The 19,759-nt window shown below is 40.2% G+C and overlaps 1 protein-coding gene across 1 annotated transcript in view; it reads right to left on the bottom strand.

The window, feature by feature from the left end:
• Window positions 1-10,622, bottom strand: part of SWAP70 (switching B cell complex subunit SWAP70) — a 42,652-nt gene extending 32,030 nt beyond the window's left edge. The window contains exon 1 of the mRNA XM_060767053.2: window positions 10,424-10,622. Coding sequence (XP_060623036.2) covers window positions 10,424-10,522 — 99 coding nt within the window. The 5' untranslated portion in view covers window positions 10,523-10,622. The remainder of the gene's footprint in view (window positions 1-10,423) is intronic.
• Window positions 10,623-19,759: the final 9,137 nt, after the last annotated feature.

Here is a 19,759-nt window from a genome sequence, read left to right as displayed (position 1 = left end):
ATTTTTTAATAATCTAAGAGCTTATTTTGAACAAATGTGTCTCTGATCAGGAAGATGCTCAAATGGTTTTTAAACGATTCTTGAGAGACAACACAGTAATAAAGGTATCAGAATGCTTTACAAATAAGACAGTTACCTTGCTTTTAGTACAATGGCTGTAGCCCGAGTCTCTAGAGATCTATTGCTGCTCAGTAGATGGACCATGGCAGCCACAAAGATTTTATGGTGGCTGTATATAGAATACAAAGAATAGTATCTCTGAGGATCAACTTTGTCATTCATGAAGTCATCATTTCCTTTATACATGCTTTCCTCCAAATTTAGTAGAGCATTAGCTATGAAGGAATTAATCTCATTAATTTTCTCTTTGGGTTGTGTGGCCATGTTCCAGAAGCATTCTCTCCTGACGTTTCGCCTGCATCTATGGCAGGCATCCTCAGAGGTTGTGAGATCTGTTGGAAACTAGGAAAATGAAGTTTATATATTTGTGGAATGTCCAGGGAGGGAGAAAGAACTCTTGTCTGTTGGAAGTAGGTGTGAATGTTTCAACTAGCCACCTTGATTAGCATTTAGTGGCCTAGCAGTTTCAAGGTCTGGCTTCTTACTGCCTGGGGGAATCCTTTGTTGAGAGGTGATTAGATGTTCCCAGTTTCCAACAGAACTCACAACCTCTGACGGTGCCTGCCATAGATGCAGGTGAAAAGTCAGGAGAGAATGCTTCTGGAACATGGCTATACAGCCTGAAAATCTTACAACAACCCAGTGATTCCGGCCATGAAAGCCTTCAACAATCCAATTTCCTCTTTTCTCATATTTTATGAAACTTTGCTAGCTATAGAATTTTAACAAATAAAACACATAGGACAAGAATCGGACACCACAGAGCAACTCCTGAATAATCATACATAAATACTGAATTCTGAAATCATAAAGGCAAATGTTGATGTTTGGGAAATTTACTTGCTAGGGGTAGAACAGCTGAAATAGTTTCCCAACTTTGAAGTGATAATGACATCTCACTTTCTCTTTACAGGTGAATGTTTCATTATGCAAAAATATTATCATTACAAGAATATAACTATCTTTCAGTTAGAAGAACTCATGACCAACTCTGGAAATAAATCTGTTTTGATAAAAGATGGTAGGGAAGACCAGGCTGGTAGCAGCATGTACAAGCTGGTTCATACGGAAAGCTAATCTATCCAAATAGGATTATCATACTATAATAAAGTTAACTTAGTAAGACTCCAAAAATATTGGTCTGATCTACTTTCTGCAAGAATTAAGAGCTAGCATTGGATTGTCACAAGTCAGAGCTGACTTGCCAGCAATTAACAACAAATCCATAATGTGTGCTAAAAATACAGCAGACTTCACTACTTTGAAAATTACTATGAACTTTACACCACTAACAGAAACACAAAAACAATAAGGAGAAATGACAGGTTTTTTAAAGTATGGTGGCTGCTGCTGTTGTATTATATCAAGTTGTTTTTGACTTATGACGACCCTGAGTAAAAGTATTCCAGGTTTTTTTAATGACATGGTTTGTTTAGAGGGAGCTTGCTCTTGCCTTTGTCTTCATCTGAGAGAATGTGACTTTTCCAAGGCTACCGAGTGGTTTCCATGGCAAAGCAGGGATTCAAACCCTTGTCTCCAGAGCTGTAGTCAAACCATGCCATGCGGGCTCTCAGAGGTGAAATTCCAAAAAGCAAATCTTTATTTTGCCACAAACTGAGTATTGCCTTGATGTGCATGCATACTCTGCTGCAGCCTCCCACCATTTCACAGATTTCTCTAGCACTCGTTTTATTTGCCATTTTACTATGTCGTTGTATATAATGGGAGTAAAGCATCCATGGATTTTGGTATCTTCCAGGGTGGGGCAGGAACCAAACCCCAGTGAATACTGAGGTAGACAGTAACATACAGCTTCCATCCAAGATTGCAAGAAACATATTCATATTAGACTGTGGAATATTGCCTCATCTAACAATATTTTCTTCCATTAGGAAACACACACAGTCTTTAAAGGGAAGTTGATCAAAAATTAAGGTCTCTTTTAACCTGCAAAATGCAGGACACAGGACAGAGGGAGAAAAATGTGCCACGCAAATTTGTCTACTGGGAATTGCAGAGGAAATTGATACCATGGGAGGAGAGGAGAGGAATGCAAGGCTGATGCTGCAGAAAAATACCAAAGCTGTGGAAATAATGTGAAAGTGATGTTGACGGCAATGCTGAATTCTGCCATAATGCTGGGGAAATTATGAGAAAAATTTGATCTAAGCATCCCTTTAGATCCTTTGCTCCTAGTCCCAAACTTTCATGAGCCCAAGGAAATCACATCATCCTCTTCCTCTCCCTCTGTCTCAATGTCCCATGCAAACCTCCTCACATCTCACAGAACTGCTAGTTGGGATAAACACAGAGATCATGGTGGGATCTGATGCCTAGGAAGTCCAAGGTCTTTAAACAGGGATTGGAAGGGCATCTTTTAGGGTGCTTTAGTTGTGTATTTCTAAATGGCAGAAGGTAGGACTAGATAATCCTTCTGATTTATCCCACCCTCTATGATATGTTTCAGGTGGGTGAATAGTCATGTGGCTCTTTGAAATTTCAGGAGAAATAGGTGTGATCCAAGCAGAATTCAAAATAGATGAATTAGTCTATTCACATAAAACCCCAGTTGAGTATCAAACATATTATGCCTGCAAAAGATAAAAAGGCATTCCAGGATGTGCAGGAATGATTTAACTAATTTTATCTTCCAACCACTTCCTTAAAAAGCTTACAAGGAGAGAAGAGTGACCTGGACCTAAAGAACAAGTGCTGGAAAGGACTGATCAAAGTCTTACAAACATACTGAAAAGCTTCTAGTATCCTTGTTAATGAAGACATACAAGTAGCTATAGGGTTTTTACTTCCTCCAGCAAGACTCCTGTTAGTTTCAGGTAGAGGGAAGACATCTTGATTGGGAAGAATAATCCAATATAAAGGCGTAAATTCTAGGCTTGTGCTCCATTTAGCTCAATGGAGGATCTATCCAATTTGGACAGGGCATTTTGGATAAAATGCAAAATGGAGACCATATCAGGACTTAGAACAAAACAGTTCATAATTTTGGAATACTATTATTTACCACATTGGATTCCTTTGTCTCAGTTTCAGAGCCACCCAATAGCAGGAGCAGCTCTTCTCGGGTACATCTTACACAGAAAGCAAGGCAGTGGTAGTCAAAACACCACTCCTTTTGCTAGTAGAATATAAAAGTTGTTTTAAAATGAGGAAGGAAATACAGTGTTGCCTTCGACTTTGTGATAAATGTTCCCTCCCTTGAAACAATGGCAGAGCATGAAATGAAGCTCTGAAACTACATAAAGAAGCACCAGAATCCGGGAGAAGATATCCCTAACAAATATTAGGACTCTTGTCTGATCCCTAATCAACATTACTATCCCAAGTTCAGTCCCCTTCCCCTATCGTGTTTTGAGCTTTAAAACACATTTTACTGATTGTGTGTGTATACACACACACATACACAATTGCACTATAATTACCAGAAGATGTAACTGGAGAAATACACTTAGAAAAAGGACAAACTGTGTTTCCAACTTAGAGCTGCCAAGTTAAAATCCATATTACATGGAGCTTGGGGAATAGCAAGTCAAGAGATGAAAGGCTCTCATGACCATCACTTACAAACTGTGACTCAGGAGAAAAATTAAAAACCCAGTAAGCATATTTATAATAGGAAAGTATAAATAAAAATAGACTTGCCTCAAGATGTCATGATAATGCAATAGACAATAGCAAAACTGAGATATTCCTAAAATTGTGTAACTAAAAAGGTAACTTTTAAAGCTCTGTTATGCAACCAGCAGAGTAAGGGCAGTAATCAATACCAATGACCAGAACAGGAAGCAGACAATTATTTCCTAAGATCCTATTTGTAACATTGCAATAATAAATATATTAGAATCAGGTTCGGGATCCACAATTGGAGAACTCTTTTGTACGTAGATCCTATTCATAGCCAGATGCTGCTGCAGCGCAAATATAGGAAGGATGTGTTAGCACATTATATGCTTCAGTGATGAAACAATGTAATGCATATAATTTTCTTGCTTGATGTTTCAATCATTCCAAATGACATATGCATTCCAAGCCAGACAAGTTCCGTACTATATTTCAATATAGATCTGTTCTCAATGTTGCTGATTTTCCACTAATTTATCATTTGGAATTTCCTACTCTATGTCTGTAAATACTCTGATGTTTCCTATTTGAACAAACTACATGGTCCATCTTTTTAATTCAAGTTGTGATCTTTTGAGATTCACAAAAAGGACGTCAACACTTGCATCTTTCATTACACTAAAATATCAGTTATGTTATAGATTTTGCCTAGGCTAGACAATGGAATACAAGAGAGCAGCAAAAAGGTGAGTGGAAATGGAATTATCATTATCCAACCTAAAGGACACTCATAAAGAAAAGTTGCAGATGTATTTTAAACGATGTTTGATAATGGGAGTGGGGCAACCGAGGTTGAGACTACAGTAAAAAAAGCAATTGGCTCTAAGTTCTCTAATCCAATACAGTAGGGCTCCTGTTTGATGTGGATTCCCTACTTATTTTTGAGTATAAAGTGGGAGTAGCTACATCTTTACAGTAACATGTAGTGTGATTCTTAAAGCATATCCAGCAGACAATAAGTAAGCGTGCCCTGTGCTGTTAATACTACAATGCTTTTTTCTGATAACTGCATTCAACCAGGTTTTTAAACTGAAACTTGAAAAATGAGCACTACAGCAAGGTTCAAAAAGAGAATCTTATATTTATGTGCAGCACAGACACAGATACTATAAAAAGCAACCTACAATTACATCCAGAAAATACACTATGATTTTGTTCTGCTAGGGTGAAAACGAAAATAGAGCAAGACAATATTCAGTGTAAGGAAAGAGGGAGAGTTATCCAGGAGTGAATTTTTGATTCAGAATTATATCCTTCAACTCTAAATTATGCAAAAAAAAAAGTTCAGGACAGTGCCAAATACCCCACACATACATGAAAAACAGATAAATTATTGATACAGATCTTAATTACTTTACAAATAAAGTGAAGGGTTCAGAAATAAACACAGGATTCCCCCAACCTCAGCATACTGCCCCGACCTCATCATACTGCACTTTGGTCTTCAGTATTAACAGGACTCATAATTTGGCTAGCAGTAGCATCTGCCTACAGCCAACCTAGCAATCATGACAATGACTGACTGTCCAAGGCATTCCCCAGGTGTTGAGCCTATTCAAAACATTTTTAAATGTTGGCTTAACTCAAAGTATTTAAGGCCAAGAGAGCCCAACAGAGTGTGCCCAGATTTGCTGATCAAAGTTCCAAAAGCTGAGTGAGAGTTTTGTAGAAAACACTCTGCAGAGTCTGCAGCAAGAAAAAGAATGGCACTCTTGACTGGTTCTCCTGTTTGCTCTCCAACAAGAGAGCAGTGTAGCAGCTCTGTCTCTTGGTTGGCAGGCTCCACACTGAGCTGAAACAAAGCCAGTTCTTTCATTTGGGTGCCTGCATGCCATGGACCACTGGAGTAGAAAGACAGCTCTGGCTATGACAAATAACTTAAGGAGGAGAGAATGGGGTCTGACATACTTTTATGGTGCAAAGGATGAAGTCAGGCTTGTCAGATAGGAAACATAAAAATGGGATAATTGTTATAATAAAGTGTGTGTGTAAATTAGCTCCATTACAATTGTGCCCAACATCCCCAGTCATGATGCAACATAGCCTGGCTTACGTGCTTAATGACTACACAGTACAGAATGGTTTGCAACAATAATTGCCAATTATTATTCAACAAAGTTTGAAGGGACATCACAGCAAAGGCCAAAGGATCCTCTGAACCAAACGGAGACTTGGCTCGAGCATTGTCTGCACCAGATCTCTAGCCTGCTAGAATTGCTCAGTCATTTAACAATTTTGTAAACAGAAGGAAGAAAGAGTCTATTATTGACCTAATTCTTTCATTCAAAATAAAATGTTTAGCCTGCCTTTCTAAACAATAATTTATAGATCATAGTCCATGGTGGGAGAACATACACTCTGTCCACAGGAATTTCAAGGGTCAGATACAGTAAGAGCTGAGTGGGGGGAAAACAGGTTAAAAAACAAAACAAAATGGAGGTCTGACTTAAACCATTTTTTTATTTTGTTTAAATCAGGGTTAGGTTGCTGGTTTTGTTGGTTTGTTTTTTAATCCTTGTTTTAATGAAAAAATGAACACAACTTATTATATGATATGGAGCTGTGGTGGTGCAATGGGTTAAACCCTTGTGCTGGCTGAACTGCTAACCTGAAGGTCGGCAGTTTGAATCCACGAGACAGGGTGAGCTCACATCTGTCAGCTCCAGCTTCCCATGTAGGGACATGAGAGAAGCCTCCCACAAGATGGTAAAAACATCCGGGTCTCCCCTGGACAACATCTTTGCAGACATCCAATTCTCTCACACCAGAAGCGACTTGCAGTTTCTCAAGTCACTTCTGACATTATATAATTATTATTGCAGTCAATAACCAGCACCAAAAAAGAACAAATGTCAAAATAGGAACATGGCATGCATTTATGTATTATTTATTTATTTCCCTCACTTATATACCACTTCTCTCCCCCTCCCCCCCCAAGCGGGGGACTCAAAGCAGTTTCCAACATAATTATGGCAAAATTTAATGCCTCACGTACAGAAACCTAACAACGATGATAACATACAATTATCAATTAAATCATAAAACACGACATAATTTAATATTAAAAGATGGAATTAAAAACATATCAATATAAACATTAAAATCGCACAATCCAACAATCGTAGAAAACATTGTCACAAGCAGTTACTATATTAATATTATGATACATTAAAATTTGATCATTCATATATTAATGCCTAAAAGTGGTATTTCTAAAAATATTTTGGTCTAAACCAGCAAATCCTGTGATTGAACCCTAATTAATCTCTAGGTTCAAGTTCCATTTCAATTCATCACCATTTGATTCATATAGGTGATGTTGGAAAAGAGGTCGGCCCTTGAATAGCCTAGTCAAATAATACTGCATTATAGGAACAAATGCCATCAAGTTGGTATCAGAGTCCTCAAATTTCCTAAACTATCCCGAAAGCCCAAACTCAGTCCCATCAACTGGAATAAACAAATCTGGAAAAAATATTAGAATAAAGAAGTATTATGCGCCTTCAGATACCCAACAGCCCAACAAACAATATTAGGGAATATTCCTAGAAAGAGTCCAAGACACTTTTGTTAAATGAGGAACAAACATAGGAAATACTAGCTCAGTACTGTGTACAGAGGGGGCTGGCAACATGCAGCACAGGGGAATTCCTACAAGCTGCTGAAGTATCCAAAAGTATCCAACGTATCCTAGATTTTTTATATATAATTAAAATTTTATAATTATTTTTTGAACTCAAAAGACAGACTTTCCTGGCAGCTGCTATCATTTCAAAACAAAGCAAAGGCCACAATTTGCTATGAAGCCCTCTGTGTCTCATATGTACCCAGAAAGATCCTTAAGAAATAAAGACGGCAATCAACTTCACTGCTTCTGACCACTTCAAGACAAAAAAGAACAAAATTGAAGGAACCTTTCCTGTGTGGAGGAGATGGCGCAGCGCCTTGCAATCAGACACACTCATCATAGCAGTTATTTTGGGATGCGGTCCTTTCTTGATCTCTGAAATGTGCCCACAGGCCCCAAAAGGCTAGAAACCCCAAGTCTACACAGAGGGGCAGAGTAGCTCTCCATAAAGTCAGCCAGGGGTCATTCACAGGCCAAACTGGGAATCCAAGCGGTCAAACCTAGGACCTCTGGCATGCAAACCATGTGTTCTGCCATGGAGTCAGATAATCTTAAGTTGTCTCAGGGCCCTTCCAGATAGGCCCTATATCCCAGGTTTTCTGTTTATCCCAGATTATCTGTCAATGAGGACTCGTATAATCCAGAAAATCTGGGATCAGATCCTGGGATATAGGGCCTGTCTGAAAGGGCTCTAAGAAACAGGAGAAAAAAATCTTTATTATTATTATTATTAATAATAATAATAATAATAATTTTATTGTTTTATAGTGTACACAAGAAACAAAGCAGACAACAGAAAAATGAAAAGAAAGAAAGAAAAAAACATATACAAAAGAGTAAGCAAGTTCACAAAATGGTATACAGTCAGCACTCACTAAACATGTGAAAAATCAAATTTGGCTGTTCAGTTACTATACCTTAAGATTTCTTGTCCCTCTAACCCCACACCCGTGAATCCAACCCCCAGGAACTGCAACACCCCTCAATATGGATCACATAACTAACCCACAACTACCCATATGTCTTCTTTCACTAAATCCCCTTTATGGCAATCTTCAAATCTACCTTTGTCTTCTTTTCCAGATACCAGCCTCCATTTTTTACCCCCCAAATTTTTCATTATTTCCTCCTCTACTGCTATTTGTCAGTTTGGCAATCTGGATATAATCTACTAATTTATCTCTCCGATCTTTAATAATTAATTATTTTTCCTCCTTCCATGTTTTAGCTATTATTAGTCTTGCAGCAACAAAGCAATATTGACAAATTTCTTCATCTCCACCTTCTAAATAGTCCTAATAAACACATTTCTGGGAGAGCAAATCTGAACATTTATAAATGTGACAATAAGAAAACAGGTGTTTTCCCCCTTATACAGGTATTTCCCTCATGCATTGCTTCCTGATAAATGTTTCCTTATACAAGGCAAACATTTCCATTCCAAAATACTCCAAAATTTTCCACAGGGGAGGCTGACATGGTGACATTTCTGCTTTCTGGTGGTTCAATTTACACTAACTGTGATTCATGCAAACCCCCAGTGGAGCAGTGGGTTAAACTGCTGAGCTGCAGAACTTGCTGACTGAAAGATTGGTAGTTCGAATCTGGGGAGCAGGGTGAGCTCCCGCTGTTAGCCCCATCTTCCACCAACGTAGCAGTTCGAAAACATGCAAATGTGAGTAGATCAATAGGTACCGCTTTGGTGGAAAGATAACAGCGCTCCATGCAGTCATGCTGGCCACATGACCTTGGAGACGTCTACAGACAACACTGACTCTATGGCTTAGAAATTGAGATGAGTCAGACTTAATTTTCAAGGGGAAGCTTCTTATCTTTACCTTTGCTTCATGCACACAGACTAGACAATGTCAGGGGAAACTTTTATCTTTGTATTGTCGAAGGCTTTCATGGCTGGAATCACTGGGTTGTTGTAGGTTTTGGGGGCTATATGGCCATGTTCTAGAAGCATTCTCTCCTGACATTTTGCCTGCATCTATGGCAAGCAACCTCTGAGGATGCTTGCCATAGATGCAGGTGAAACATCAGGAGAGAATGCTTCTAGAACATGGCCATATAGCCCGAAAAACCTACAACAACCCAACCTTTACCTCTGCTTCATGCACAACATTATCTATATAAATCAAATTGTAATGTTCGTTTGTGGGATTAGCATAACTCAAAAGCAAATGGACAAATTGACACCAAATTTGGACACAATACATGTATCAGGCCAACGAGTGACCATCACTCATAAAAACACAGCAGAAGAGACTTAAAAAGCCAAAAAATGAAAAATAATTACAACACATGTGCAAAACCACTTATATAAATGCAAACACACATATATACACATATACACAAATATATACACACACAAAACGCATATACACAGACTGGGCCACAGCGATGTGTGGCAGGGGACAGCTAGTGAAAGATAAACAGGGCATGTGTCTAAGGTTGTACATGAAGCACACATACCTTATTTATTTATTTATTCATTTAGGGCTTTTATATCCCGTCCTTTCTCAACCTCCGCAGAGGGACTCAGGACGGCTAACAAAGTGGCACCCCATGGCGCCCACATCAAAACATAAATATACAATTAACAGCAATGTAATAATAACAATATAAAACTGTATAAAACTGTATAAACAATATAAAAACAGATAACAAATAGTCAGTGGTTACCGATTTAAATCATTATCCAAGGGCACGTTTAGATTTGAATCCCATCCCCAAGATATTCTGTTATCTGTAGATCCAGCCATGGGCCAACTGGGGCCTTGCCTCCAGGTGTTTTGGACTTCAACTCCCACAATTCCTCACAGCCCGACCAAAAGTCCAAAACACCTGGAGGGAAGGGCGAAGTTGGCCCGTGCCTGCTTGGCTTCCCTCTCCCCCGCCTCCTGGGTCGTTGGGGCTCGTCTAGGCCTCACAGAAGGCCTTCTGGAAGGGAAGGCGGGTGTAAAGGCCAAGTAAGGAGAATCCCGGCTCCTTCCTTCCTTCTTTCCTTCCTTCCCTGCCTTTGGGACTCGCCTTGAGCTGGGACTTGGAGACCTTTCCGCTGCGGTCCACGTCGAGGGCGGTGAAGGCGTGCCAGATGGGCTTCAGCAGCTCTTCCTTCAGGCTCCCCATGGCTCCCCTCAGCTGGCCAAGCGAGCCCCGAGCCAGGCTCTGCGCGAGAGGGAGAGAGGGAGAGGGAGAGAGGGAGGGAGGCGCTTGGGCCTCAGCGGGCAGGCCTCTTTCGGAGCGCCAAGGAGGGCGGGCCTACACGCCACGCCTTTCCCTCCTTCCCACGCAGGGAAACGCAAGGAAACCTGAGGCCGTGCCCCCGCTTCCTTGTTTCCTGGCTTCTGAGGGGAATCTGTCGGGAAGGTCCTCCTCCCTCTGGCAGGCGGGACCAGGCTGGCTGTGTGTGTGGAGGGGACCTTAAGGCAGGCATGGCCGAACTTGGGCCCTCCAGGTATTTTGGACTCCAACTCCCACAATTCCTTACAGAGGGGCTCCCATTTGCTATAGACACACATTATAATTAATTGATTGATCGACTTACATAATCCTAAAGAGTCATTAAAATGGGAGGCGTGCCCCAGGACCTTTCTCTGTAAACACTATCAGTGGCCCAAATGAAAAGAAAGCCATGCACTCCTAAAAACTAGGAAGGGCCCGCCTCACATTCATGCTCTGCCTCATCTCATATAAAATACATCACAGCAGCCCCAGAATGAAATCTGCAGGAATTGAAAGATTTGAGTAATAATATACAGGGTTGTTGTAGGTTTTTTTCGGGCTGTATGGCCATGGTCTAGAGGCATTTTCTCCTGACGTTTCGCCTGCATCTATGGCAAGTATCCTCAGAGGTAGTGAGGTCTGTTGGAACTAGGAAAAAGGGTTTATATATCTGTGGAATGACCAGGGTGAGACAAAGGACTCTTGTCTGCTGGAGCTAGGTGTGAATGGTTCAACTGACCACCTTGATTAGCATACAATGGGCTGACTGTGCCTGGAGCAAACTTTTGTTGAGAGGTAATTAGATGTCCCTGCCTGCTTCCTCTCTGTTGTGCTGTTGCAATTTTAGAGTTTTTTAATACTGGTAGCCAGATTTTGTTCATTTTCATGGTTTCCTCCTTTCTATTGAAATTGTCCACATGCTTGTGGATTTCAATGGCTTCTCTGTGTAGTCTGACATGGTGGTTGTGAGAGTGGTCCAGCATTTCTGTGTTTTCAAGAGAATGCCTCTAGACCATGGCCATACAGCCCGAAAAAACCTACAACAACCCAGTGATTCCGGCCATGAAAGCCTTCGACAATGCATTAATAATATACAGTTCATAGGGGCCCCTGGTGGCGCAGCAGGTTAAATCGCTGACCTGCTGAACTTGCTGACTCAGAGGTTGGTGGTTCAAATCCAGGGGGCGGGATGAGCTCCCGCTGTTAGCCCCAGCTTCTGCCGAGCAGTTCGAAAACATGCAAATGTGAATAGATCAATAGGTACCACTTTGGCGGAAAGGTAACGGCTCTCCATGCAATCATGCCAGCCACATGATCTTGGAGGCATCTACGGACAATGCTGGCTCTTCGGCTTAGGAATAGAGATGAGCACCACCCCCCAGAGTCAGACACGACCAGACTTAATGTCAGGAGAAACCTTTACCTTTTATACAGTTCATAAATATAGCTGTATACTGCACATGGCACTCAGCTTTACCAAGGATGAAGCTACATTATAGAATTAATACCACTTGACACTACTTGGCTGCAACTCAATACTATGGACTCGTGGGAATTGTAGTTTTTACAAAGCCTTTAGCTTTCTCTGAGAAAGTACATCTCTCATGAGTCCATATCATTGAGTAAAGTGTTGGCAAATTAAATTAATTATACAGTGTAGCAGCAGCCCAAAATAGTCTCACAGTGTAAAGAAAATGCATCAGTGACATAATTGTATTAAGTCAGTCTTCACACAGTTCATAAAGCAGCTGTTCTTTGGCAGCTGTCATGCCGTTGATGCTAATTGAGGTTATTATGGTTGGTCCTGAAAGGGTCCGTTGGTTTGGTTGGTTGCATACTGTAAGTTGCCTCTGGTGTGAGAGAAGCAGCCATCTACAAAGATGTTGCCCAGGGGACACCCAGATGTGTTACAATCCTGCAGGGAGGTTTCTCTCATGTCGGGAAGTAGCAGCCAATAATGAAAGGACCAAGGCAATGACATCCCCAACCCATCCTCTGTTTGGATATCAGTTAGCACGGCAATGCCTTTGGTCAAGAAATAGCTGTCTAAGATCTACAGAGATACTTGCAGGGACACCTCAGCAAGCAAGGGTCCAAAAGTGGCTGGCTAAAACCTGGAACCTCCATCCATGGCTGATACCAAATGAGAGACTCCCTCCTGGGCACACAGAAGACTGGGCGACTTGGAAGGCACTGAACAGACTGCGCTCTGGGACCGCGAGATGCAGAGTCACCCTTAAGAAATGGGGCCACAAAGTGGAGTCCACAATATGTGAGTGTGGAGAAGAGCAAACCACTGACCACTACTACAATGCAGTCTGAGCCCTGCCACATGCACAATGGAGGACTTTCTCACAGCGACACCAGAGGCACTCCAAGTGGCCAGCTTCTGGTCAAAGGAAATCTAGCACAAAGTTTTTAACCTTGTTTGTTTTTTTTAATACATTATAACTGTACCTTCAATTTGCTTCTGACATGATAAATCAATAAAATGAAATAAGTCAGTGAAAGTTAATTTCTATTGATTTCAGTGGATCTTCTTTAAGCGTAACATGAGACAGAATATAATTATGGAATAACTGATGGGACTGGTAGAAGGCAACCTCTGCTCCCCAATCCAGTTCCCCCTGCTCCCCAAAGCTCTGCTGAAGAGGCTGACAAACCCTCCAGAGCCTGTTCACATTCACTGCTGAGGGATGGGGGAAGGGAAGAGCTGAAAACTGATGATGCTACAGCACAGCCAGAGTGCTGGATTTAGACACATTCATTTAACCACAATTAAGCTTTAATTTCACCTAGGAATTAAAACTGGGTTAATCACCTTTGTTTTCCTAAGCAAGACTCAGCCATGGAACTTGGTAAGATAAAAAGAGAGAATTTATGCAAAGTGCTTTTCTCCACTTGTACATTAGTAAATTGTTTTGAGTTTTTTTCAAAGCCAAAGAATGTGGTTTCTAGCTAGGCTTGAAAGTGGCCCTGCCTTTCCACCTCCACTAGTTAACCATTGCTGAGGATCCCATAAACTGTTTTCCGGGACAACCTGAGCTAGCGTTCTGCCTTTGTCTGCTGATTTCCTGGGATTCCTGCAAATAATGCTGATCTAATGCTGGTTGGAACTGATCCAATGAACTGATTTCAATAGGCCCATCATGTGAGCAGGGTTTGGTACTCAGGGTTTGGTACATTAATACATGAGGACAATCACACTCCAAATTATTAAATGTCAGTGACATGAACAATTCGGTGTGTCTGTCATTCCTGTCACCATCATTTATTAAGTAGGAGAGTATTTGAAAATGTATTACTGTTCTGTAAATTCTTGCACAAGTCAGTGGAAGATTTCCCATAGTAGTTGGGTGGTTGCATTGCATTAAAAATAGGTTGGCGCAAGAAGTTACAAGTGGTAGCATATGCCTTCTGGTTGGTTATGAACATGTCTTCTGGAGACACTTTTCTGACTCATCAGGCCAGAAATAGGCTGAAAGTGGAAGAAGCTTTCAGATTAGTGCACAGAACAGTTTTCCCCCCCCTCTTCCAAACATAATCGATAGACAATACCATGGTTCTTTATAATGATTACCATATAATTTAACCTAGTCATCACAGCTCTGTTTAGACTGTTACCCAATTCATTCCAGTGCTTCCAGCTTTTTAATCAATTTGGATCGTCAAGTATCATTACAAATATAACATGACTAAGCTTTCTTATCTGTGAAGAAAGCATTATGCATTCAAATAATTCAATCAATTTCCATTATTATAATTATGACATGGAGGAGTGGTTTAATATTGTTATGAACTGCACATTATGCCAATTTTAAGAGATTTTATCTCTTAACCATTCATTTTATGATATAAATTATTAACTTGTGACAGATCAAGATAATTGGTTGCATGAGGCTCTGTGACAGGGCAGTAATTTCAGAGTAATTTGAAAGTAATTGGAGAGAAGCTAACTTATTGTTAGTGACATATTATACAGGAGTAGGTTGCAGTACTCGTGCAGAGTGTTTTGTTTTGGGATTGTTGGGCAATTAGTCATGGTCATGTCTAGCTGATGATAGCATGAGCAGGTTGTGCATGGTACGACATTGCTCACATGGTACGACATTAAAGTACATAGTGTATAAAAGCACAATGCTTCTATGTATTGCTATTTCACATTTCAATTTCATAGTAGCCATGGCCATAAAGTGCACTATGTTGATATTCAGAATAGGAGTTGTATCATGCAACTGTGCCAGCAGACATTTATGTTATGCTGAAGACATTCACCAAAGTGTTTTTATTTTAACAGAAGTGAATTAAGGAACCAAATCCCTAAAAAAGTTTGTTGAGGGGGTATACCTCATTTTAGACTGTATACTTACAGTAAGATACTGTTTCAAAATCTATCACAAACTATGCAGTCAATATGCATGTTTAAGTAGTTGCTGTTCTTGACGAAAGCCGCAATTAGGAATATACAACCATATACTATTTCAGCAGTAATTATGTTTTCCTGCAGCACGGGGAGGCAATCTTGACATCGGGTATTTCTCTTCATTCATCTTTTGTGTCTATTTGTGTCTAGTTCTTTTTTACCTCCTTGGAAGATTTCTTTCTTTCAGAATACCTTTTCTTACCTGGGTCTCTCCACTCTAATGAGAATAGCTAGCCTCAATGGGTTGTGACAAATCATGGATATAGTCTCGAATTCTCCTCAGACTAGGAGTCAGTGACTGACTGCAGTGCAGGAAGGCGTGCACTCAGAGAGGAGGTTGGATTCTGTTAAGGTATACAGAGAACTGGGTGAGTTTTTACAAGGATCAACACCAAGTTTAAGGTAGATGTATGTAGAAAGAAAGAAAGAAAGGGTCCACAGGCAGATGTGTTGCATGGGTTAATAGATGCAAGTGATTTCTCTTGCTGCAATCAACAGGATATAACTACAGTGGTTTGAATATACCATTTGGGGCTCTTTACAAACTGCTGTTGAGGATGTCGAGCTCTGTTATTTTTCTCCTGCAGATTGTTGATACAATGCTCTTTGGAAAGGACCATTGTTTTGTATGTAAGCTATATCTTATTTTGACTGCAGAAGGGCAACATTTTCTGCTGGATAAAGCTGTTTATTCTCTACTGAAACTCTGCTGTGAAGAGTAAAGGAATTTTCTTTTTGCACAGACCTACTGCGACCCTTGTGTCATTTTATCTTCAAGGGCACTGCAGTTAGACTTTAAGTTTGGTGCTATAGAGGGACAGATTGTTTTCTGGCACTAAAAGCAACAGATTCTGCTGTTGCTGAAACCACAGAAATGGCAGACCATGAGTCTCTGTTGCAAGAGGTGGGCTTGAGCAAACAAACGGCTTGAGGGACATAGCTTTGCCTGGGAGGATTAGTGCAACCAACACCTCTGGGTTTTTGAGGGACAGTCCCTTCTCCCCATAATTGTATCAATGGATGGAAGGTAGGAGCACCTGAAGATCAGTGAGTGAGGTGTGGTGGTGGTGGCAGCTCTAAAGGCCACCCTAAATGGCAGGTAGCCCAAAAAGTGCCAGAAAATCAGGTGCAAGAACCAACGCAGGCTGGTGGAGTGCTGGTGGAGTTGCAAATCCTCTAGTGTCCCAAAGTATGTAAAACAGGCTAGAAAGTGTGGATCTTCAAAATCCTCTCTTTCTAGGATAGGAGGGAGAAATGTGAGACAGGAACTTGCTTGCAGATACTCCCCCCCCCCCCAAAAAAAATTACATGAAAAAGCATTTATCTGCTGTTACTTCTGTGGTAAACACTGAGATGCCTTCTCTCCAGAAATCTCGAATAGAGAAGGTGGACACCTATCCTTCATTTAACTGGTAGAGTTACAGGATTCTTTTCCAGAACATGTTTCCCTGTGTTTATTTGAGGCAAAGCATTTTACTGTCTTATTTATTGCCTCTTGTCTGAAAAGGAGGAAGAAATCATTGTAGGAAGGAAGAAGGAAGCTACCCCAAATTATAAGAGTTGATATAAAACCATCATCAACCCCGGTAACTTGGTAACATCTTCACATATTTTTGTTTGTTCATTTTTTAAAGACACCTTGGTAAAAGGGAACCATATAAAATAAATAATCAATCTGAGTTTGGCATATTTTATTTAACACTAGCCGTCCCCTGGCACGGGGTAGCTGTGGTTCACATGGGGGTTCTGTGTGGGAGGTTTGGCCCAATTCTATCACTGGTGGGGTTCAGAATGTTCTGTGATTGTAGGAGAACTATAAATCCCAGCAACTACAACTCCCAAATGTCAAGATTCTATTTTCCCCAAACTCCACCAGTGTTCACATTTGGGCATATTGAGTATTTGTGTAGAGTTTGGTCTAGATCCTTCATTGTTTGAGTCCACAGTGATCTCTGGATGTAGGTGAACTACAACTCCAAAACCAAAGGACACTGCCCACCAAACCCTTCCAGTATTTTCTGTTGGTCATGGGAGAACTGTGTGCCAAGTTTGGTTCAATTCCATCGTTGGTGGGGTTCAGAATGCTCTTTGATTGTAGGTGAACTATAAATCCCAGCAAATGACAAAATCTTTTTTTTAGTGAAGGACATACATTGGGTTGTTAGGTGTCTTGTGTCCAAATTTGGTGTCAATTCGTCCAGTGGTTTTTGAGTTCTGTTAATCCCACAAACGAACATTACATTTTTATTTATGTAGATCATAGGCATATTTGTGAAGGTATTATAGCTAAAGAGAGATATTCATCTTGGGAAGAACACATAGAGATGTGTATACTGGAAAAAGCACACTTCTGGTGTTTTGACTTCCTCCTTTGCAATGCCTAGTTCAACTTTCCCCCATCTTGGTTGTTTGTGACTCTAATATGAACCCTACAACTGAGTTTTCTTGGAAAGATTTGTTTCCTGTAGCTGACCTCCTCTGAGGCTGGGGGCCTTCTACACAGCCATATAACCCAGAATATCAATCCACAATGTCTGCTTTGAACTGGGTTATGAGTCCACACTGCCATATAACCCAGTTCAAAGCAGATGTGGGAGTTTATACAGCTGTGTGGAGGGGGGGGGGCAAGAGAGTGTAACTTGCCCAAAATCATCCAATCATTTTCCATGTTTATTATTAAAAACGCGATCTTTTAGTCCAAACGGCTTGAAGTCTACCACAGGCATTTAAATCAGATTGATATAACTGTGATGTGTCATGAGCTCAATACTTCCTCTGCCTAAACACTTGGGCATAAAGAAATGTAGCATTCAGGTTTCATTCCTCCCACATACACACACACATCAAAAAGGTGGTGATGGGAGTCTTTGTTAATATCTTGTGGAGACATGGAAATCCCAAATTCAATAATGCTTTATTAAAACTTGCAAATGTGCAGGATTCATGTTGTGTGTGAATATGTACCCAATTCTTTTGCACCGTCATGTATTTTTAAAAAGCAGAAGTATACTCTGCCAATCAATCTTTTATCTTTGTTTCTGCTTTGTGAGCATTCTGACCAAATATGTTCATGGTAGTTACAAAGTGTGATAGGGAAATTGTCTCATGGTTTCTACAGTGACTCACATCTTCAGGAGGAAGCATTGGCGAGACTCCTCTGTTTTCAGCCATAGAAAATCACAATCTCTTTCCCCTCAAAAGCTTAATGACTTTTAGTTTAGTTTACTAGTCCACAGATTTGTAGCTACATTCAGTACAACTGAAAATATAGGCTACAGTTTAGATTCGTGAATGGAATCTGGTAGTAGTTTTCGCCCAGCAGTTTATTTAACATGATGTCCTGTGAATTCAGACTTGTTCCACACTGAATGAGGAATTCAACCAACTTTATATAGAATTCTTACAAAGACAAGCAGCAGCAGCAATCTATGGTAATCATACAAATACATGCTATGTGCCAAATTATGTACATCACACTTCTTTGTAGCTCAACCTTTTGGAAACATGGCTAAGACTGTTTTTGCCTATTTAATTTAACTTTAAAATGCTATGAGCTTACATTTTCTGTCTCCAAACAAAACAAAAAAATTCAGCATGTCTCTACTTAATTTAGATCTACTTTCTGACCCCACCCCCACCCCAGAATCTGAGTTCTATTTCCATCTCTATGCTGCATCATATTATTATTACTATTATTATGATCATCATCATCTTGGTGTATAACCTGCCTTTCTCGCTGTGGGGGCTCAAGGTAGCTAACATTTCACACTAAGCAAGTTTAAAGGGTGCAATACAAAAGTTAAAAAGCAATTCAAAAGCAATTAAATAGTAGCAGTATGGTAAAACAAAATTAAAATACAGTAATTATACTAAAATGGCATTTAAAACTCATATTCCCCTAAATTCCACCCACAGCACACACACACACGCCCAAATTAAGAACCACAGCACTCCCGAACTGATCTTTAAAACCTTTTTCTTTAAAAGCTGGTCTGAATAAAAAGGTTTTAGCCTGTTGAAAAACGGATCTGTGCACAACTTTACTAGATATAAATCTAAGGTAAGAATCATGGATGGGAGCCAGCATGGTGCCATGGTTTGAGCATTGGGCTAAGGCTGGAGAACTGAAGTAATTTTCAACTTGGCAACTCTGAGATGATCTTACTGTGCTTCTCCTGGCAAGTTTTGTTCAGAGGATATTTCCTCTTTTTATAAAGTATGACTCATTGGCCATAGAAACCCACTGGCCAAGCCATGCACTCTCATCCTCAGGGGAAAGCAAAGGGAAATATCCTCTGAAATATTCCCAAATTTCACCATTACCTTTTCTTTCCCTATATCATGTCTTAAACAAAAAAAAGTAATTGCAAAATTATCACTGTTATTTGTGCTACATCTGTTAATGAAGAATGTTCGCAATAACACTTTTGACAAAAAGCTGTGCCCTCATAGATTGCTTTCTAGTTAGTTCAGTTGCAGTTTTATCTGATACGAGCTATGCTTTCTTGTTGAATCAATTGGAAGTCTGAAATTCACCCAACCCATCCTGCATCAAAAGCATTGCTGTGGTTGACAGCTAAGTAATTATTTCAATAAAGAAGCTAACTAGGTGAGCAGGATTGTGTAGACCAGTCCTGAGGTAAGAATGCATTTTCATGAGTGGTTTACATGCTTGTTACTGATTTGCAATATTAAAAGTTGACAGAAACATGACAGTA

Source organism: Anolis sagrei, chromosome 1, assembly GCF_037176765.1.
Source record: "Anolis sagrei isolate rAnoSag1 chromosome 1, rAnoSag1.mat, whole genome shotgun sequence".
NCBI classification, from domain to species: Eukaryota; Metazoa; Chordata; class Lepidosauria; order Squamata; family Dactyloidae; genus Anolis; species Anolis sagrei.
The sequence above is the reverse complement of the archived record's forward strand: the minus strand, read 5'-3'. Positions and strand labels throughout refer to the sequence as shown.